Source organism: Macaca nemestrina, chromosome X (assembly GCF_043159975.1).
Source record: "Macaca nemestrina isolate mMacNem1 chromosome X, mMacNem.hap1, whole genome shotgun sequence".
Lineage (NCBI taxonomy): Eukaryota > Metazoa > Chordata > Mammalia > Primates > Cercopithecidae > Macaca > Macaca nemestrina.
In genome coordinates, this window is record NC_092145.1 from 119726837 (window position 1) to 119749055 (window position 22219).

The following is a 22219-nucleotide window of genomic DNA, read 5'->3' on the forward strand; positions in this document are numbered from 1 at the left end:
TGAGAAAATATTAAAAATAGCAAGAGGAAATGGCTTTGCAGAGGAGCAAAAAGAGAGAGAAATAGAAAATAAACTGCAGACTTCTCATCAGAAATTATGCAAACCAGAAGAATATGAAATGACATATTTAAAACACTGAAAAAAAATTTCAACCTAGAATTCTGTACACAAAGAAAATACAGGTAAAATATGAAGGTGAAATAAAGACTTTTCCAGATAAATAGCTGAGAGAATTTGTTGCCAGCAAACATGAACCACAAGAAATGTTCAAAGAAGTTATTCATGCTGAAGGAAAATAATACCAGATGGGAACTTAAATTTATACAAATGAATAAACAGCACAGCAATGATATAAATATAAAATACCTTTTCCTGGCTGGGTGTGGTGGCTCACGCCCGTAATCCCAGCACTTTGAGGGGCTGAGGCAGGTGGATCACTTGAGGTCAGGAGTTCGAGAACAGCCTGGCCAACATGGTGAAACCCCGTCTCTACTAAAAATAGAAAAATTAGCCAGGTGTGGTGGCGGGCACCTGTAATCCCAGCTACTTGGGAGGCTGAGGCAGGAGGATCACTTGAACCCAGGAGGCAGAGGTTGCAGCGAGCTCTGATCCGGCCACTGCACTCCAGCCTGGGCAACAGAGCGAGACTCCATCTCAAAAAAAAAAAAAAAAAAAGAGAGAGAAATGGGCCTAATGGTAGGTGTTGGGGTAACGGGAGATGCATCCCTCATGAATAGAGTAATGCCCTCCCCATGTGGAGTGGGGAGTGAGTGAGCTCTCACTCTATTAGCTCCCTTGAGAGATAATTGTTAAAAAGAGCTTGGCACCTCCCTCCCGTCTCTTACCTTCTCTCTCACTGTGTGATTTCTGCCAGCTCCCCTTCCCCTTCCACCATGAGTGCCAGCAGCTTGAGGCTCTCACCAGATGCAGATGACAGCACTCTGCTTCTTGTACAGCCCTGCAGAACCATGAGTTGAATACACTATTTTTTGTTTGTTTGTTTTTTGTTTTTTTTTGAGACAGGGTGAAAGGCACTTTGCAGGTGTGATTACGTTAAGGATTTTGAAATGGGGAGATTTTTCTGAATCTAGTTGGGCCTGTTATAATCACAAGGTTTTTACAAGATCAGAGTCAGAAAAGGAGACATGATGACAAAAGCCGAGGTCAGAGTGATGTGATTGCTGGTTTTGCAGGCAGCCTCCAGAAGCTGGAAAAGGCAAGGGAATGGAGCCACCAGAAGGAACCAGTCCTGCCAACACCCTGATTTTAGTTCACTGACATCCATTTTGGACTTTCGACCTCCAGAACTGTAGCCTCAATGTCCTCATCTATAAAGTGATAAGATAAACTCATAAGGTAGGTACTATTTTATTAGAGGACATGCCAGATAAAGAGGGAGCCAGATAAAGGCTGTTATACAAAATGGGGAGAAAGTCAGATAGAGGCTGGGCAAGTTGTCAGATCGTGACGCAAGACTAACCCAAAGTGGAGAGAGAGACAGAAGGTCAAGACTAGGAAACATCCTAGACTACCATGAAGCCTAAGGAAGTTTCAGCAAGGACTAGGGGGAGCCTCGAGCCAAAGTCAGCTCACAGAGGAGTCCTGTGTATCTGAGGAAAGTGTCAGCCTTAGTATCCTTGCTGTCACTGGCTGGGAGTAACTCATGGGAGGTGTGGCTTTAGTGCAAACATGGCAACGGATTTCAGACTATAGCATTGGGGGCCCTTGTTCAATTATGCTCTCTGTCATTGCAAGTCTGTGAGGTGCATTTTTGTTTTTTCTTTTGAGACGGAGTCTCACTCTGTCGCCAGGCTGGAGTGCAGTGGTGCAATCTCGGCTCACTACAACCTCCTTTCCCCAGATTGAAGAGATTCTCCTGCCTCAGCCTTCCAAGTAGCTAGGACTACAGGCATGGACCACCATGCCCAGCTAATTTTTGTATTTTTAGTAGAGACGGGGTTTCACCATGTTGGCCAGGATGGTCTAGATCTCTTGACCTCATGATCTGCCTGCCTTGGCCTCCCAAAGTGCTGGGATTACAGGCGTGAGCCACTGTGCCCGGTCCTGTGAGGTGCATTCTTACAGCCACTGCATAACCTCAAGCGGTCCCCAAGTCTAGTCAAAGTGAAGTTGTTCCATGTCCTAATTCATGGGTGCCACCAATGACTCTGACGGCACCTTTGAGAGCCCATAGCAGTCTTTTCATCCTCTGAACCCCTAGTGGCCTTGTGGGCTGTTCCCTTGTTTGTTCCTTATTTGGTTTGTACTGTCCTGAATTAGAAGCCATTTCTTGCTTTTTTTCAGTCACTTAAAAACTTAGTAATCCAGTTAGGAATTAGAGGCACGCCAAATTGCTAATCACATGTGGGAGTATCAAATCACCTAAGGGTTATCACAAAACATTTTTTTTATTTCTTCAGGTTTTCATTTTATGATGAAGCTGATATATTCCAACTGCAAAAGTATTAGTAACCATAATGGCTGGCCACAGTGACTCATGCCTGTAATCCCAGCACTTTCGGAGGCGGAGGGGGAATGGATCACTTGAGGTCAGGAGTTCGAGACCAGCCTGGCCAACATGGTGAAACCCCGTCTCTATTAAAACAACATAAATTAGCTGGGTGTGGTAGCGCACGCCTGTAGTCCCAGCTACTTGGGAGGCTGAGGCATGAGAACTGCTTGAACCTGGGAGGCAGAGGTTGCTGTGAGCCGATATCATGCCACTGCACTCCAGCCTGAGCAACAGAGTGAGACTCGTTCTCAAAACAAAAATATTAGTAGCCATAACTATTACTGACATGCAGACAGTAAAAAGTGAGTGAATTTTTTCCTATTTACTATACCTTTGTTTAGAATGCTTTTGTGTTATATAAACACATATACATACACATTTCCTTTTATGAAAATGAAATTATTGGGGGGAGGGGGGAGGGATTGCATTGGGAGTTATACCTGATGTAAATGACGAGTTGATGGGTGCTGACGAGTTGATGGGTGCAGCACACCAACATGGCACAAGTATACATATGTAACAAACCTGCACGTTATGCACATGTACCCTAGAACTTAAAGTATAATAAAAAAAAAAAAAAAGAAAATGAAATTATTCTATACACACTACCTGCCACTTGCTTATTTCCCTTATGTGTTATGGACATGTTAGTACTTATTGATGGAGCTAATTCTACACAAAATGCCATTGTATACTATTCTTTACCAGTCCCTTTTGGTAAGCATGTAAGTTATTTGCAATTTTTAATCACAAACAATCTAATAAACATTCTTGTCTATACATTATCATCAATTTATGAAAGAAAATCAGTAGCACAATTCTTAGAATTACCTTGTTGAGTCAAAGAGTATTCACATTTAAAATTTTGCTAGCTACTGCCAAAGTGCCTTCCAAACAGTTGTATCAATTTATACTCCCATGGAATGACAATTTTTTAAGCTCATGTCTTTCATAGGACAAAGATGCTTTTCTGAACCAGATATTAAACTTCAAGACATTAAAAAAAAATTTCCTGACTTGCATTTACTATGATTAACTTGTCATTATAATTATTATAAAAGCACGGAAAATTAAATATTGGTCTCCACTTAAAGTATGTGTATTGGTTGTTTATTGCTGCTGTAACAAATTGCCACAAACTGAATGCCTTAGAACGCAGTTTTATTATCTTGACAATTCTGGAGGTTAGAAGTCTGGCACAGGTCTTATTGGGTTAAAATCAAAGTGTCAGGCTGCAGTAACAAATTTCCACAAACTGAATGGCTTAGAACAACACAATTTTATTATGTTAACAATTCTGAAGGTCAAGATTCTGGCAGGGGTCTTATTGGGTTAAAATCAAAATGTCAGGCTGCTGTAACAAATTGCCACAAATTCAATGGCTTAGAACAACACAAATGTATCATCTTAACAATTCTGGGGGTTAGAAGTCCGGCACAGGTCTTACTGAGTTAAAATCAAAGTGTCAGGATGGGCGCAGTGGCTCACGCCTGTAATCCCAGCACTTCAGGAGGCTGAGGCAGGTGGATCACCTGAGGTCAGGAGTTTGAGACCAGCCTGGCCAACATGGTGAAACCCACAACAAAATGCCCCAAATGAGGACAAATGTTTTTCAGAAAATGCCTATATTGGAAAGACTAGATCGTAAAACATTAAATACAACTGTGTATCCAAGACCCAGTTTGGGTTAATATATGGGATAACCAGGTAGTTTTAACCTCTATGGCTAACTCCATTTCTCTTATTTATATAAACATAGCTAGTACTGCTATATTGACAACTACCAATATACTGCTTTGTCCTTTAAGATCTAACTGCCATACAAGACTTAAACCACTAAACCAAGGTCTTCTACCAAGGCCAATAATACTGCATCTATGCAGGTTTGAGAAGCTTAGAAGGCTACTGGCCAGCTTAGATCCCTTCACCCATCACTCCTATCATTGGATCCCAAAGCAGGGCCACTGCTTTTAGTTTTGAACCTGGGGTCCTCAAAGTTAGTGTGTGAAAAGTCCATAAACACAATCTGGTTGAAAACAGATGATGCAACACACCTAAACTAACTGTCCGACAGTTAAATTCGTGTTACAAAAAAACTAACTTTAAGGCCGGGCACAGTGGCTCATGCCTGTTACAAAAAACTAACTTTAAAGCCAGGCGCCGTGGCTCATGCCTGTTACAAAAAAACTAACTTTAAAGCCAGGTGCCGTGGCTCATGCCTGTTACAAAACACTAACTTTAAAGCCAGGCGCGGTGGCTCATGCCTGTTACAAAAAACTAACTTTAAGGCTGGGCACGGTGACTGACACCTGTAGTCCCAGCATTTTGGGAGGCAGCGGCAGGTGGATACCTGAGGTCAGAAGTTCAAGACCAGCCTGACCAATATGGTGAAACTCCGTCTCTACTACAAATGCAAAAAAAAATTAGCTGGGCATTGTAGCATGCACCTGTAGTCCCAGCAACTTAGGAGGCTGAGACAGGAGAATGGATTGAACCCGGAAGGCGGAGGTTGCAGTGAGCCAAGATTACGCCACTGCACTCCAGCCTGGGTGACAGAGTGGGACTCGTGTCTCAAAAAACAAACAAATAAACAAACAAACAAAAAAACTAACTTTAAGACTTATTTTTGTAACTTTTTTCAACAGGGAAAACAACACACTCGTTGGGGAAAGGTGAGGGGGTTGAGAAGACAGGCCCTGGGTAAATATTCTTACCACAGCACCTGGAGTTGATAGGCCTGCCTAGGAGAGAACACAGGCACTGCCACACCACCCCAGGGGACAGCTGCTGTCTGGGGTCAGCAGACCAGCTCACACACCACGCAAGGTTTCTATAGATCTAAGACACAAAATTCTTCATCACAAAACAAGTCCCACACATCTTCAGAGCCTGTCAGTTCGTCGTCCCCACCTGCAGTCGAAAGCATAAGCAACATCTCTCCCAGCTCAAAGGTGACAGCCTCTTCTTCATCATCAAAGGGGTTGCTGTTCGCTCCTTCCTCAAAGAATTCCACGAAGTGGTTCCTTCCTTGGGCCTGGTGTCTGCTTGATGTTTCCTCTTGCTGTCTCTGTGGCTCCTCTCTACGGCCATCAGGGTACACATGCTTGTAAAAACAATTCTCCCCAAATGGGCAGCTCCCACGTCCTTCATCAAAATACCTGCATGCCTTGTTGCTCATTGCTTTCTTGTATTTCTGAATGAGTTTCTGCTTCTCTTCTTTCTCCTCCACCCAGTACTCACTTGGAATGACAAAGTTAGATGTGATTCGGCATTGTGGGCAGGACTTGACGATCCTGCTCTCAAATTCCTTAGCACTCCTCCACTTGCGAATGCACTTGAGACAGAAGGTGTGGTTGCAGTTGGAGAGGATCCCGAAGCGGTGCTCGCTGGGGTTGGCTTTCTCATAGACCACCTCCATGCAGATCCCACACACCCTGTCCTTGCTGCGCTGCACAGCAAATGAGAACTCCATAGCCTTCTCATGGGCTTCAATGCACGATTGTATATGCTGTGATCTCTGGGCAGCATCCATCGGATGCAGGGCCTGCAGCCCACATATGTCACATAAATCTCCGTGGAGATACACACAGTTCTCCCCATATCGGCACTGTCCCACTGCAGCATAGGGGCACAGCTCCTTCGTTTCCACCGCGGTTTGCTCTTTTTCTGATTCTTCCTTGGTCACTGGGCCCTGCAGGGGTGCTTCAGTGCAGGAAGGCACAGTACGGCCACAGTAGGGTTGCCCAGGAACAAACTCAATGGCATTCGCCCAGTCCTCTGAACCTGCTCCTACAGTTGCAAAGTTTGAATTTCTTGACTCAGATTCGTTTGTATTCATTTCAACAAGTGGTCCAACTATCGAGGAGAGACTTGAGGAAGCAGCAAGGGATGATTCTGTAGTTAGCTCTGTAGCAGTTGCTTCTTCCTGTTTCAACGGCTTACTATGTTCACATCTGCAGCGGTCTCCATAAAGACAGTACCCTCGCTTAAAACAACTGCACACTACTCCACACGGACGGTCAGAGAGGTCATGCGAGTAGCGACAGTTATCTCCTTCCTTACAAATCCCATACACAAAATACCTACAGGTGACCTGTTTAGTCCAGCTGTTGCCGCTGCCGCCGTACGCGCCGCTGCCGCCGCACGCGCCGCTGTCGTCGCTCGCAGCACTGTCGCCGCTGCCGTCGCTGCCGCCGACCACTCCGCCCGCCCTCGGGGACGGGGCGGTGACTGTGGGGATCGGAGTCGGGGAGACCGCTGCCGCCGCCTCCGCCGCTGCCGCTCCTGCTCCTGATGTTGTGGCTGTTGTTCCGGGAGCTGCAGCCTCCGCCATTACTGCTTATCCAATGCTCCAAAGGCCCTGGAACGCCCAGGACAGCCCCAGAAGGCCCCGGAACTTCCGGGATCACATAGGTCCAAAGGCTCCGGAACTTCCGAGATCACATAGGGCCAAAGGCCCCGGAACTTCCAGGATCACATAGTTCCGGTCTGGCTGTGAGGAGAGGATGGCGAGGACCAGGTGAGGGGAGGGGAAGGAGACTGAGGCACCTGCTCGGTCCCTGCCGGCTCCGCCTCTTTTTGTTTAAGAGAGTTTTTTTCTCCTTCTGTATGTATCCTTTGTTGGGAGACAGTTCTTCATAGCTCTTGTGTGCTTGCACATCTTGCAAGTAAGGCACTGTGCTGTCCTGTGTTCTGGACTATGTTTTCAAGGATATTTGTATAGAGTGCATCCTTGAAAGACAGAGGTAGTGTCTCCCTCCAAAGAAAAGGGCAAGCATGCTTACTGTCTAACATAGTAAAGATAATGTTTACATCTGAAGCAAAGGGCAGGCATACTTACTGTCCACTATAATAAAAATAGTCTCCCTCTGGAGTGAAGGGCAGGAATGATTACTGCCCATTATAAAAGGTTCAGATTCCCTAAGTCCAGGGTTTCTCTCCTATAATGCAATCCACTGCACATGCAGGTGTTACCTGGTCCTCTTTAGAGTTGTGAGAATGTGTTGAGCAGGCTTACAGATTTGACTGGTAAGGGGACAACAAGCACTGATTAGATTCAGACAGTTTATTACATAGACAGAAAAAGAACAGCATGGTGTCAGCTCCCTGCATTCCTTGTCCCACAGTAGGACACCAAAACAAAAGAGGCCAAATGAGAAGAAACATGAGTGTTGGGGCACCCTGTTGCTGAGGAGTCATTTCATTATTCTTTCTTTTTTTTTTTTAATTTCTTTTTTTCTTTCTTTCTTTCTTTTTTTTTTTTTTTCGAGACAGGGTCTTACTCTGTCGCCCAGGCTACAGTGCAGTGGGGCATGATCTTGGGTCACTGTAACCTCCACCTCCCAGGTTCAAGTGATTTTCCTGCCTCAGCTTCCTGAGTAGCTGAGATTACAGGCACACACCACCACACCAAGCTAATTTTTGTATTCTTTTTTTTTTTTTTTTTTTTTGAGACGGAGTCTCGCTCGGTCACCCAGGCTGGAGTGCAGTGGCCGGATCTCAGCTCACTGCAAGCTCCACCTCCCAGGTTCACGCCATTCTCCTGCCTCAGCCTCCCGAGTAGCTGGGACTACAGGCGCCCGCCACCTCGCCCGGCTAGTTTTTTGTATTTCTTAATAGAGACGAGGTTTCACCGTGTTAGCCAGGATGGTCTCGATCTCCTGACCTCGTGATCCGCCCGTCTCGGCCTCCCAAAGTGCTGGGATTACAGGCTTGAGCCACCGCGCCCGGCTAATTTTTGTATTCTTAGTAGAGACAGGGTTTCACCGTGTTGGCCAGGCTGGTCTGGAACTCCTGACTTCAAGTGATCCACCCATCTCGGTCTCCCAAAGTGCTGGGATTATAGGCGTGAGCCACCTCGCCAGAGGAGCCATTTCTATACTGTAGCTAAGTAGTTTTATAGCCTGCAGCTTAGCCTCCCTAAGGGAGAAGGGACAAGCTGGAAATTCCCACACCTCATTGAAACCAAGAGGCGATGAGAAACTCCCTCAAGATAGAGAGCCGGCGGGGCCCGGGCACGGAAGTTGCTGGTGGCCGCACGGCCTCCCAGGCAGGCCCACAGTCACGTGCGGGGACCCGGGGTCGGGCGGCTGGGAGGGGGCCCAGCGCGCAGCTCGGAGCTCTGCGGCCTATACTACGAGGTCGGGTAGTGGCTGCGGCGCCTGCAGGACCAGCTGGCCGCCTGCGACTTCCTCATCGCGTGCCTCCGCGCTTGGCTGACCGCGCTGGAGGGGGACACTGCACGGTCCCTGGTGGACGCGCTGCTGGAGCAGGTGGCCCGCTTCCGGGAGCAGCTGCAATAGCAGGAGGACGGCGCCGCGGAGGCCCAGATGCACCAGGAAATAGGAAGTTGAGAGGCTTACTGAGCGGCTAGGAGTGAAAGAGAAGGAGATGCAGCAGCTGCTGAGCCAGCCACAGCATGAGCGAGAGAAGGAAGTTGTCCTGATGCGGAGGAGCATGGAGGAGGGGAAACCGGCCCGGCGGGCCAGTGACGTTCTGTGCCTCTCTTTGGCCAACGAGACCCACCAACTGCGGAGGACGCTGACCTCCACTGCCCACATGTGTCAGCATCTGACCAAGTGTCTGGATGAACGACAGCATGCACAAAGGAACGTGGGGGAGAGAAGTCCTGAAAGTCAGAACATACAGGTGGGGACACCTCTGTCCAGAGTGTTATTGAGGAAGAAAATCGACTGTTAAAACAGAAGGTGACTCACGTTGAAGACCTCAATGCCAAGTGGCAGCGATACGATGTCAGCAGGGACGAATATGTGAGGGGGCTCCATGCACAGCTCAGGGGGCTGCAGACCCTCCAGGAGCCCGAGCTGATGAGGAAGATCTCCCAGCTCAACAGGTAGTTGGAAGAGAAAATAAACGACTGTGCAGAAGTGAAGTAGAAGCTGGCGGCCTCAAGGACGGCCCCAGATGCTGCACGGGAATGGATGCAGATACTGGAACAGCAGATTCTCGCTTACAAGGATGACTTCATGTCAGAAAGGGCAGATCGGGAACGGGCTCAAGGTAGGAATCAGGAACTGGAGGAAAAGGTCACCTCTTTGCTGCACCAGGCCTCCTGGAGACAGGATTCTCAAGAGCCAGATGCCTGCTGGATTCATGCTGGGAGCAAAACTGCCAAGTACCTGGCCACCGATGCAGTGGAGCTTATTGCGCCTGGTGGCTGGAGGCCTGGGACTGGGTCCCAGCAGTTGGAACCCCCTGCAGAGGGCGGGCATCCTGGCACAGCCCAGAAAGGCCAGGGGGACCTTCAGTGCCCTCACTGCCTGCAGTGCTTCTGTGACTAACAAGGTAAAGAGCTCCTCAGGCATGTGGCCGAGTGCTGCCAGTGACCAAGATTCCACCCATGCCCTTGCGTCCCCCTTGCCCGGCACAGCTGCCCTCAGGGACAGGGTGCGTGCTCTCAGATGCCATGGATTAAGCTCCACTGAGATCCAAGGCCCCTAGAATAGGTGTGAGGCACTGTGATCGTTCACTTTGGTCCCCCTTTGGCTATGGAACAGGCTGGGTCACAGGGAACTCCCAGTGAGGCTAGAGGCTGGAGGTGGTGATGGGGTCAGGAACATCTGGCAGAGGGAGATCCCAGTTTTGTGTCTCCATCAGGCTGAAGCCAGAGCAATCTGGGGCCAGTGTGCCAGCCCCTCCCCCAGCCTGCATCTGGGTATGCCACGGCTTGCCAGAAAAGGGTGGCTGCCTATGGGAGCCACTTGTATGGTCCCCAGGGTTGAACCCCCATCCTGTTCTATAGAATAAGGTGTCTCCTCTCTGCCTTGAACCAAGAGGTTTGTCAAATGGAGCACTGTGGCTGCACATCACACTAGGGGGCCCATCCCTGTCATTGCAGAGCCACATGTCTGCATTTAAAAACTGCATCACAATAGCATTTGTCGTATATCCAGAAGTTAAAGCACACTTATTTTATCCACCTATTTTTATAATAAATGTTCTTGCTCCTGTGGGAAAAAAAAATAGAGAGGCAAATAAGGAATGGCGGTATGGCAGCTCCTCACAAGACTGCCTATCCTCTCATGCTTGGGGAGGATCACAGGGCCTTCTGCCATCGGCTTGCAGTTGAGCCTTGCCTACATGGCCTTTGAGGATGTATGCACGGTTTTCAGGGCACCAGCACAGAGGAATTCCCCTGCGTAATCGGGGCTCAAGAAACTGGTGCCAAAATGTTGATATCTGGTGACTGGCCTTTCTACAGTAAAACACTGTCCATCTCTGTGTCTCATGTTTTCTACCAGATTCCATGAAACTGTGGTGGGCTGACTTGTTAGCTTGTTGAGTAGGACAAAATCTCAGACCTTTTATAGTTCTTGACAGCTTTAGTGAGGAGGGTGGGATACTGACAGAGACATGGCTTTCTAGAAGGAGAAGGATGGGGATATTGTGGGTACATTTAATGAAATTTGAGGGCCAGGCTTGGTGGCTCACACCTGTAATCCCAGCAATTTGTGAGGCCAAGGCAAGCAGATTGCTTGAGCTCAGGAGTTTGAGACTAGCCTGGGCAACATGGCAAAATCCTGTCTCTACTAAAAATACAGCAATTAGCTGGGCATGGTGGCATGTGCCTGTGGTCCCAGCTACTCAGGAGGCTGAGGTGGGAGAATTGCTTGAGCCTGGGAAGTCGAGGCTGCAGTGAGCCAACAGCATGCCACTGCACTCCAGTCTGGGCAACAGAGCAAGAAAATAAATTCGAGGAAAGTCACTGAAATATGTTGACCAAATTATCTGCTCAACTAGGCCATAAATAGTTCTTCACTTTATTGCCTGTTAATGATGGAGATTGAAGAGGTGGATGCAGGCTGAGTACCAGGAAGCAGATTCAAAGACCCCTGCTCAAATGGTGCCCTGGTTCTTGCTAACTCTCCTGCTGGTGTAGAACTTCCTGAACAATTTGAAGTTAGCTTCAGGTCTGCCCCACTGTAACAACTAGTACTAGGTATTGTCTGGTGCACATAAAAGATTCTGCCCTCTTTTGGACAACAATTGCAGAGATGTGTGGAAGGAGGGAAATTTATGACCACTGTGGGCAGAAACCAGGCACATCATTAGGAGTTTGGCTGGTTCACTTGGGAGATGAGGAAGTGGGGCTAGTAATGCTTGTCAAGGAAGAATGGCAACGTAAACTGGGTCTTATGGCTCAGCCCCTCCTGCGGTCCATCGTGTCTGCCTTAGATCCACTAGGAGAGAACAGTAAAAGGTCTTAGAGGGGTTTTTTTTGCAATAGATCCTGGCTGCAATAAGGGAGCTGTGAGCCTTTCAGGGAGATTTCCGAGACAGACAAACTCCCATGGGAAACCATAGATGAGGCATTGAGTAGTATTCAGGCTCTTACTGCCTTGAATTGGGGCTTACGATGCCGGCAAAGGTGATCCACTGGAGAATGAGAAACTGACCCAATCAAACCTAGGTAGATGCTGCTCCCCTGGAAAACTTGCCTTGTGTTGAAACTGGGTGAGAACATAAGCGATGTTATCTTGGTGATGGGGCAGCAGAATTTTAATTCTCAAAATTCTTTGAGAATTAAAGTGGAATTCTCAAAGAAGGTTGCTGCTGTGCAAGCCTGGGTCAAGTCAGCCAGGGGTCACAAACCCAGTAGCTTCAGCTAGAAAACACGCAGCTATGACTGAGTGAAGGGGTCTCCAAAGCTGAAATTGATAGTGTCAACCATCAGGATCTCTACCCAGTCAGTTTAAAGTGTGAGTAGGAAAAAACACTGAAAGTTTTTTTGGTTGCACCATAAGCTTCTGCCACACTCCTTAAATGCAAAGCTTTTTTGTTTAATAGCTCAGAGCCACTCTCTCCCTCCATGTCCCTGATCTCTCCCTCCTTCTCTACCCCAACCTCAGCTACTTTAAAAAGAAAGATTATTAGAGGTGGGGCCAAGATTTTCCTGACCCTAAAGAGAATTGAAAACTATGTCTACTCATCCAAGGGGAATTTGGGGAAAGTGAGGAATTTAAACTGCTATGGCTCTGTTGAACATAGGTGCCCAAGTCATTATCCTACCCAGACCTGGGGAAGGCAAAAGCCCTCAGATCCAGCTAATGGTGCTTAGGCAGGGTTCACAGTGAAGAAGGAAATCTAACTTGTGGGTAAGGTCCATTGGGCCAATTCAATGTACTGTGGTTGTTACTTCTGCATCTGAATGTACAGTAGGAAAGACGTATTATATTCCCATCCCATAAGTGCCAGGGTTGGGTGAGCGGAGATTTGCAGGATTCAGAAGAGTGGCATATAGAGAAATGTTTATGGGAGGTATAAGTTGCTTCTCAACCCACCTCTCTGTCTCCTCCTTGATGGTCCAACAGAAGCTAAAGAATCCCAAGAAGAGAAAGGGAAATCATAGCCTTGATTAAGGGCTTAAAGGCATCAGAAGTGAAAAATAAGGCATTATCTCAATACAATAACCCTGTATGACCAGTGAAGCAGGTGATGAAGGCTTAGAGTAGATTATTGCTGACTGATGTATTGTTGTTTTCATAGCCATGGCTGTTCCAGATATTGCAACTGCAACTGAATCCATTACACAGGCTGATTACACCTGGTTTGCTATCTTAGACTTTTACCAGCACCTTCTCACTGACACTTGAGGATCAATATCAGTTCACATTCACGTAGCAAGGCCTCCGGTGTATGTTTATAGGCATTCCCCTAGGGGTACTTAAGGTCTCCTGCCATTTGTCACCAGTGGGTGAGTCAGGATTTAGCATGAGTTCTTCTACCTTTTGATGTCCAAAGCTTTCACTATACAGATGGTGACTTGTTGGCTTACCAAGCAAAATTTCTTGGAACTATGTGGATGGATTTATAACACTCAATCCCTGTGGTGGTCATGGAAAAACCACTCTCTCTTTGGTTCCCTAAATCAAAAAGGAAGTCCAGTACCTTATTGGATTCTTAGGGTATTAGAAACAGTATGTGCCTCACTCAGTCATGCTACTTGATCTTTTTATCAGTGAACTTGCCAAATCAGCATCCTTTGAGTGGGACTTAAACCAATAAATTGTGTTTGAAGCTGTCCTGCAAGCTGTGGCATGCTCTCTACCTTTAGGGTGCTATAAACTTAATGATCATGACAGATTATTTTGCTAATTGAAGTCTCTGACAAAGGGAGGCAGCTTCCACCCAGAAATGCCCCTTGGGATTTAGGACTAGTCGTCTCCTTGATATAAGATTACTAGAAACAACGCTTTTGAAAAGCAGCTATTAGCTTGCTACAGCTCTTGTCAAAACTGAACACCTGACTCATGGAGGCCTTGAGACTCTCCAGCCTTATATCCTTATTTTGGGGTGGGTCGACTCAAACTCAGTGACTAACAGGTCGGAATGGGCCCAATAAGCTTTCCTTGTCAAAAGGAAATGTATTCAAGAAAGCAGCTGACCTGGTCCAAGCAGCATCTTGACTTAGATGAAAAAGTAACAGTTATCCCCATTCAATTATTCCCCTGATCACCCTCCTCAAAAATCAAGTGGTTGCCTGAAGCAAAACCACTGACTCAATGGGACTGTTGATTCACAGAAATTTCTCTAATGCCTGGGCCTGTTTCACTGATGGTTCAGCTAAACTGAAACCCAATAGTGTCTACTGGAATGCTGCAGCTATTCGACCTCACCACCAGCTATGCAGAAGCAAAAATGAATGTGGCTCCAATTAACGGGTAGAAGTCAAGGCCATTCTCATAGCTCCAGCCAATACTTCCTTTGATGAACCTTGTTATGGTTTTACTGACTTCTTGGCTATTGCCGATGGCCTATTTGGTTTGCCAAATTCATGGAAAATGAATTCATGGAAAATGAAAGCCTGACAGTTTAAAGACATCTCTCTCTGGGGCTATGTACTGTGGAAACAAATCATGACTGGCTGATCAAACCATCTGGGTCACTCATGTAGATGCCCATGGAAAGGCCTGTTCTCTGATGAGACCAAGCAAGCTGCTAATCAAACCTGCACTGCCCAGATTACCACCATTGCTGCCTGGATTAGACATGGCAAGACAGCCACCGTCATAAACTGGTCACAAAATGAAGGACTTTATGTTTCTGATGCAGAGGCTATCGTGGCATACCAGACTTGGGACTCCTCTCTCATAGCGAAGGAGCCCACATTGCGCAGGGCACTGCTCCTGCAAGATTGACCGCACCACATTGGACCTTTGATCCCCTCTTGGGCCTATCAGCAAGGCCCCACTGCTGTTGACACTTTTTCAGGTTACTGTGTTGCTGTTCCAGTCTGATCAGCAGAGTCCAAACAAATCACTGTGACCCTTGAAACTAATCTATATCATGTGATCAGCTTCCCAGACAATTTGCAGGCTGACAATAATGCCCTTTATTGCAAAAGCCACACACAATGGGCTGATTGTCAAGGTGTTCAATGGACCTTCCATGCTCCCTACCATCCAAAGGCATCTGGTATTGTGGAGTCTAACCAACCTCCTCAAAAATCAACTTTAAAAAATTTCTGACCGGGCATGGTGACTCACACCTGTAATCCCAGCACTTTGGGAGGCTGAGGCAGGTGGATCATGAGGTCAGGAGATCGAGACCATCCTGGTCAACATGGTGAAACCCTGTCTCTACTGAAAATACAAAAAAAAATTAGCTGGGTATAGTGGTACATGCCTATAATCTCAGCTACTCGGGAGGCTGAGGCAAGAGAATCGCTTGAACCTGGGAGGCAGAGCTTGCAGTGAGCCGAGATCACGCCACTGCACTCCAGCCTGGCAAGAGAGCGAGACTCCATCTCAAAAAAAAAAATAAAAAAATAAAAAATTTTTTTTTTTTTTTTTTTTTTTGAGACGGAGTCTCACGCTGTTGCCCAGGCTGGAGTACAGTGGCGCGATCTCGGCTCACTGCAAGCTCCGCCTCCCGGGTTCCTGCCATTCTCCTGCCTCAGCCTCCTGAGTAGCTGGGACTACAGGCGCCCGCCACCGCGCCCGGCTAATTTTTTGTATTTTTAGTAGAGACGGGGTTTCACTGTGGTCTCGATCTCCTGACCTTGTGATCCGCCCGCCTCGGCCTCCCAAAGTGCTGGGATTACAGGCTTGAGCCACCGCGCCCGGCATAAAAAATAAAAAAATTTAAAAATTTCTGACTCTATTTCCCTCATCTCCTCCTGGTCTACTTGCCTTAGTAAGGCAATTTGTCAGTGAATGCAGTTGTCCCCAGGAAAGAAAACTGTCCCTTCTCAGCTATTGCCTAAGTAATGATCAGGACAAAGGGGTGGGGTTTATAGAGATCTATTTGAAAATTCAGTACTTTTGTAATCATTTCTAGGCATTCTGCTTCTTTCTTTCCCTTAATGGAAACCCAAGCCAGCCTGGTTGGTTTACTCTCTGTATGGCAGCTCAGCTCAAAATGGACCTAGAGTATTGAAACTTAATTCTAGTTCAGCCATCTGGATTCTCTTGCTGGACTGCCATCATCTAGATCATAATGATAATGACCACTTGGTTGAGTACACTGCTCACTGGCCCCCCCATCCTACAATGATCCACATGGGAGGGCCAAAGTGGGGGAACATAATGGGTCTCTATAAGTTTTATTAAAATATCCTTGTCCCTCTTGCATCTGACCTTTGTGGACAAAAGGTCTGGATATGCGTAATGGATGATTGGGAAAAGGTGAAGTTATAACTGCTGGAATAGGCCACACCAATTTTATGGAGGTGGAGCGAGAACAATGCCAGCACCTGGGGAGGAAACACTCCAGATGCCAAGGCGAACAGGGGAAGGAGGAACATTAATGATCTTTCATCTTCTGGAACCACCCCTGGAGCCTTCCTTTTGAAGGAAAAATTCCCTGGTGTGGCTCTCCATAACTGTTTTGCTTGCACACTTTAAACTGACTTCTAGGTCTGCTGTCCTCTGCTAGTCAGCTCTAACTACAATTTGGTCACCGTTGTCCTTTGTCCTACTGAGAAGTCTATCAGAAACAGTGGAGGAGCTGACAAACTTTCACACAAACCAGCTGTCAGCATCTTCAGATGTCTTCCCCAATCCCATTCTTATAGCCATCTCTCGGTCATTCCATGAGGTGACACATGCCCCCAAGCTGGTGGTGTGGACAAATAGAACAGGCTGGACTGACTGCCCTTCAGTCAACCTCTCCAAAAATGAGGACCAGACTCAATTATTCAGACAGAACCCAGAACTCTAAGGTTTATCACCTGCCCAGAAGGCCACATTGGAGACACTGTTCATCTGTGTTCCCCAACTGATGTAGGTTCTAATTGCAAGAGGAAGGGCAGAAATTGTCTAGCTTATATTGACAAGTATCCTCATCATGTCCCTTGCTGGTGAGTAGAATAATAGTTCATCCTTTCACTGAGGGACCTTTTATCTCTCATCCCTGCCTTGCTTCTTGTTTGCTTTACCCCAGGGCAGTCAAAATATGAATGCAAGCTTGCCAACTTGGTTTCAACTTTCGCTTTGTCCTGTCTCCCCTCACATTTAATTGTTTCACCTCAGCTATTCATTTTAAGGGATATTTGTTATATTTACCCAGAATTCCTATGTATTTGTAGTTGAAGGTTTTTGAAAATAACTGGCTTGTGGCCGGGTGCGGAGGCTCACGCCTGTAATCCCAGCACTTTGGGAGGCTGAGGCGGGCAGATCACATGAGGTCAGGATTTTGAGTCCAGCCTGGCCAACACGGCAAAACCCTGTCTCTACTAAAAATACAAAAATTAGCCGGGCGTGTCGGCATGTGCCTGTAATCCCAGCTACTTGGGAGGCTGAGGCAGAAGAATCGCTTGAACCTGGGAGGCAGAGGTTGCAGTGAGCTGAGATCCCACCACTACACTCCAGCCTGGGCGACAGAGCAAGACTCTGTCTCAGAACAAAACAAAACAACTAAACCCAAAAATACTGAAAAATAAAAATAAAAATAACTGGCATGAAACAGAATGCCATCTCTGGTTTACTCCTTTCTTCTTTTCTGCATAGCTCTCTCTAACTCTGAGTTTTTGCCAATTCACAGTTTATGCTGCTTTGTAATCTGAGTTTGTTCTGACCCTTAATGGTCCCAGCAGTAATTCATGGCCTTTCTCTAAACATGTGTTCATCTTCAGCTTCCTTTGCCATCTGTTTCATGTTTTCTAGTTCAGATACCCAAGAGAGGTAATATGATAAAGCCAGTTTGGCTTTTGGGCCAGGCTACATCATAGGTTCTGGGACTACCTATGGATTGACTGTCACTCATTGGTCAGGTGCCCACCCTGGCCAAGTCTGCTATCATCACGATTGGTGGTAGGGAAGGGGGCACACTAGGCCATATGGAACAAAATAGGAAACTGTCTCAATAGGAGGTGAAGGTGGAGTAGGTTCCCTTAGAAGGGACTATGGGCAAAGAAGTCAATGGATATTTCTAGAGGTTGCTCTGGGCAGAGCAAGTGATCGATATATCAACCTCTTTGGAATCTGCATCTTCTCTTTCTGGAGAGGGAGAGAGCAAGGTACAATAGGTTGGTGAGTGACTAGAAAGTGAAAGAGTGGAGACGATCAAGCATAAACTATTCTAGGAGTCTAAACTTTTTTCGTTTATGACCCCTTAAAAGAAAGAATTTTTAAACAAACTGTTTACTTTTTCACACATTTGGAAGTTATCTCATATTTTTCATTATAAGTTTAAACAGTTGCTAATTATGTATATTAGTTATGGTGAAAGGCTACATGTTATAACAAAGAGGTCCCCAACATTTAGTAGTTTAAAGAATAAAGAAGTTAATACAGTCCCAGGAAGGGCCCAAGGATTCTGTTTGAAATGCTTGTTCCCCAGTGCTGTAAAGAAATAGCACTTGAACATAAATTTAATTTTCTCAGCAAGGCCATTTTTCCTTCTTGCAGAGAGGGTACACTCGCCAGCAGTTTTGCCACGAGAGTACACCAAACATTTATAACCTGATGCGTCCACCCTACTGCTGTGTCCAGTTTCCATTGTCTGGAATGGGACCTCACATTCTGTATTCATCTTGATTGGCTAGCAACTTAGAACTTTTTAAAAGTGGCAAAGGCAGAGGAGAACAAAGGAAGGAGGAAGTAACTTGTGGAATGCTGAGAAAAGTAAAAACACCTTCAAATAAGGAAGAGGAACAGACTATGACCTAATGCTTGCTTGGACCGGTATAAGCATGCCAGGGCAAATACTTAGGTTAAATTGTGGGAGCTAAGAACATAAAGTATATTGATTTCTTTACCACGGCTAGCAGATATTTAAGAATGTTAGCACAGGTCTTTGAATAAATTTTGCTTCTAAGAGAAGTTACTATTTATTCCTAATTAGATGGGGAGGAAAGTCTTTGAAGAGGAACCTCTGCTTTACTTTATACAGAGCCCAACAGGTTCTCTTTGTCCACTGCCTAGACAGGGCCAATTTATCAAGACATGTGAATTGCAGGAAAGTTTAATTCATACAGAGCCAGCTGTACGGGAGATTGAAGTTTTGTTAGTACTCAAATCACTGGGGATTGGGCTTTTTGTTGTTGTTTTTGAGACAGGGACAGGGTCTTACTCTGTCGCCCAGGCTGGAGTACAGTGGTGCGATCTCGGCTCACAGCAACCTCTACCTCCCAGGCTCAAGCTATCCTCCTGCCTCAGCCTTCTGAATAGCTGGGACTACAGGTGTGCACCACTACGCCCGGCTAGTGTTTGTATTTTTTGCAGAGACAGGGTTTCACCATGTTGCCCATGCTGGTCTCAAACTCCTGGGCTCAAGTGATCCGCCTGCCTCAGCCTCCCAAAGTGCTGGGATTACAGACATGAGCCACTGCGCCTGGCTGGGGATCAGGGTTTTTAAGGACAATTTGGTAGGTAGGGGCCAGAGAGTTGGGAGTGCTGATTGGTTGGGTTGGAGATGAAATCTTAGGGAATCAAAGCTGTCCCCTTGCACTGAGTCAGTTCCCGGGTGGGGGCCACAAGATCAGATGATTATCTGTCTGGGTGGTGCCAGCTGATCCATCAAGTGCAGGGTCTGCAAAATATCTCAAACACTGATCCTAGGCTTTACAATAGTGATGTTATCCCCAGGAGCAATTTAGGGAGGGTCAGAATCTTGTAGCCTGCAGCCGCATGACTTCAAAACCATAATTTCTAATCTTCCACTGCGCTGTACATTCCTTAGCAGTTCCTGGGCCAAATGCGTTGTTGATGTTGTGAGTTGTCTCCACTGCTTTATGACCCATTTGAATAAAATTGCTCAAATTTGCTTTTTGTCTAACATCATTTTCTTTTTTTTTTCCTTTTTTTTTGAGACGGAGTCTTGCTCTGTTGCCCAGGCTGGAGTGCAGTGGCACAATCTCAGCTCACTGCAACCTCTGCCTCCTGGGTTCATGCCATTCTCCTGCCTCAGCCTCCCAGGTAGCTGGGACTATAGGCGCTCGCCACTACGCCCGGCTAATTTTTTGTATTCTTTAGTAGAGACGAGGTTTCACCGTGTTAGCCAGGATGGTCTCGATCTCCTGACCTCGTGATCCACCCGCCTCGGCCTCCCAAAGAGCTGGGGTTATAGGCGTGAGCCACCACGCCCGGCCTCTAACATCATTTTCATAGTCTAAAATAAATATAAAATAAACAGTAAGCAGTAAGTCATTACCAAAAAACGCAAAAAAAAGTGCATTAAAATGACCTGTAACATAACCACATTTATTTAAGAATGTATTCCAATATCAAATGGCAAATTTCAACAATGCAAAAACCGCGATTACATTTGCACCAACCTAATGAATTTTGTTTTCTTTTTTTTTCCTGATAAATATTTTGCTTACTTATTGAAATGAACTTTGACTAAGAGGCTTATCTCTTGGGTCCAGAAACAATTAGATTTTCCAATCCCATCAGGCTTTTAATATAAAGATTCTCTGTATTCTCTTTCACTTCTGTTTGCAAACTGACCAATTCTTGCCTGAGCTTATCTCTTTCTTGTAATACCTTGCTAAACCACTACCAGTTAGCATTCAGGATCTTACCGGAGAGCTACTGGTAGGCATGTGGTCTGTCTTTTAAGTTATTAAATAATATAGGTAACAGTTTTACCAGTTGTCTTGAGGCTCCCAGCTTTCTGGCTCACACTATTTCTTCATCACTCACTGCCTGAGAATTAAACAAGTGCTGTAAAATTTAGGTTTTTGTTATAGTAGTCTCCACTTTCATGGTACCAACTGTTGTAGTAGTTAAGGCAGGCCTAGCTGCTGTAACAAAAAGGCTCCATCAAATTTAGAGGCTTAAAAAACAAAGAAGTCTATTTCTCTCATGTCACATTGTAACCTGAGGCTTCTAGGTTTCCACATAGTCAGACAGTGATCCAGGCTTCTGACAGATCTGCCATATTTAATATGAGAATTCCAAGGTCACTGTAGTCATTTTCATTCCAGCCAGTGGAACAGGAGAAGGAGGAATCATCCAGGGCCAGGAACTGTCTCTTAAGCAATAGACTTGTACTCATTATTTCTGCTCAAATTCTACTAATGAGAGCTCAGACCTATGGTCACATTGTTGACTTAAATAAATAAACTGAAGCAAAATTAATACAAGTAGAGAGTCTATTTGGGCCAAGGTTGAGGACTGCAGCCCAGGAAACACTGGGAAGTACTCTGGGCTTTGTTACAAGTAGGATTTTAAAAGCAAAAGGAAGCAAAGAGTGGGTTGATATAAAGTTGTTTGATAGGAATCTCATTGGTTTACAGAAATAACATTGATTAGTAATTAGCTATATATCGTTGAACTACAAGATATGAGTTATGGTGTCCAGAATATGGCATTGTTAGGTTAATTTATGGCTACTTGACATCTGTCATTCTAGAACCCACATAACAAGTGACTTCAACAGGTGAGATTACTTATCTCAAACAGAAAGTGAGATGTGACTACTGTTATATTTCATTGCCTCTCTGGGCTTGATAATTTAAAGGGGCTCATATTCCTCAGATAAAGTTTCTTTTCTTTTTCAACATCTAGTTTCAAGGTGAGGCAGGAGAATAGGGTCTGGGGGCAGGGAACCTAAGGAATTCCTAGAACTAAATTAAATGGAAAAACTCCAACTCTCTAAGGCTACGTCAGCTACGACAGGAAATATCCTATTTATTTACATAGGGCACACACGGAGTAAATGACTTTGTAACTTACTTCATCCTCTTCATTGACATAGGGCGTATACCAAGCAACCAATGGAAACCTCTAGAGGGTATTTAAACCCCAGAAAATTCTGTAACTGGGTCCTTGAGCTGCTTGCTTGGATCCAGTCCCATCCTGTGAAGTGTGCTTTCATTTCCAATAAATCTCTGCTTTTTGTTGCTTCATTCTTTCCTTGCTTTGTTTGTGTGTATAGTCCAATTCTTTGTTAAAAACGCCAAGAACCTGAACACCCTCCACTGGTACATATTTTAGTGAGGCAGCCAGGAGATAAGCCCAAAGTTTGGGATTTATTTTTCTCCTCTTTCTGCTCTATACAGGGAAATCTCTCTCTCTCTCTCTCTCTCTCTCTCTCTCTCTCTCTCTCTCTTCCTTTCCAACTCAGGACCGTTGGTGGGCAGCGCCTAAACATGGAGGCAACTGCAGGTTTCTGGCTGCGGCCACTCTCCAGTGTTATCTGAAGGCCAAGACGTGAAAGAGGATAGTTGCCCAGCCCAGAAAGGGGAAGGACTCTTTTCCATTTTTTCCAGTTTTGGTCCTTGATCCCTACTTGTGGAGC

General features: G+C 45.9%; 1 protein-coding gene and 1 pseudogene across 1 annotated transcript; one reads left to right on the forward strand and one right to left on the reverse strand.

Annotated features, from left to right (window-relative positions):
• Positions 1 to 3702: 3702 nt before the first annotated feature.
• On the reverse strand, positions 3703 to 6845 carry LOC105499966 (putative E3 ubiquitin-protein ligase makorin-4). The gene is made up of 2 exons (XM_071088431.1): positions 6658 to 6845; positions 3703 to 6618 (listed from the first exon to the last, which is right to left on the reverse strand). Exons 1-2 carry the CDS (start codon positions 6843 to 6845, stop codon positions 5343 to 5345), a joined length of 1464 nt encoding a protein of 487 aa, XP_070944532.1. The 3' UTR covers positions 3703 to 5342.
• Positions 6846 to 8855: 2010 nt separating this feature from the next.
• On the forward strand, positions 8856 to 11216 carry LOC105464121 (TNFAIP3-interacting protein 2 pseudogene; annotated as a pseudogene).
• The last annotated feature ends 11003 nt before the right edge of the window (positions 11217 to 22219 follow it).

Coding starts and splice junctions, on each gene's coding strand:
- LOC105499966 (XM_071088431.1), bottom strand. CDS start 6,845: ATGGCGGAGGCTGCAGCTCCCGGAACAACAGCCACAACATCAGGAGCA. Junction 6,619..6,657: donor GCGAGCGACGACAGCGGCGC/GTGCGGCGGCAG, acceptor CAGCGGCAACAG/CTGGACTAAACAGGTCACCT.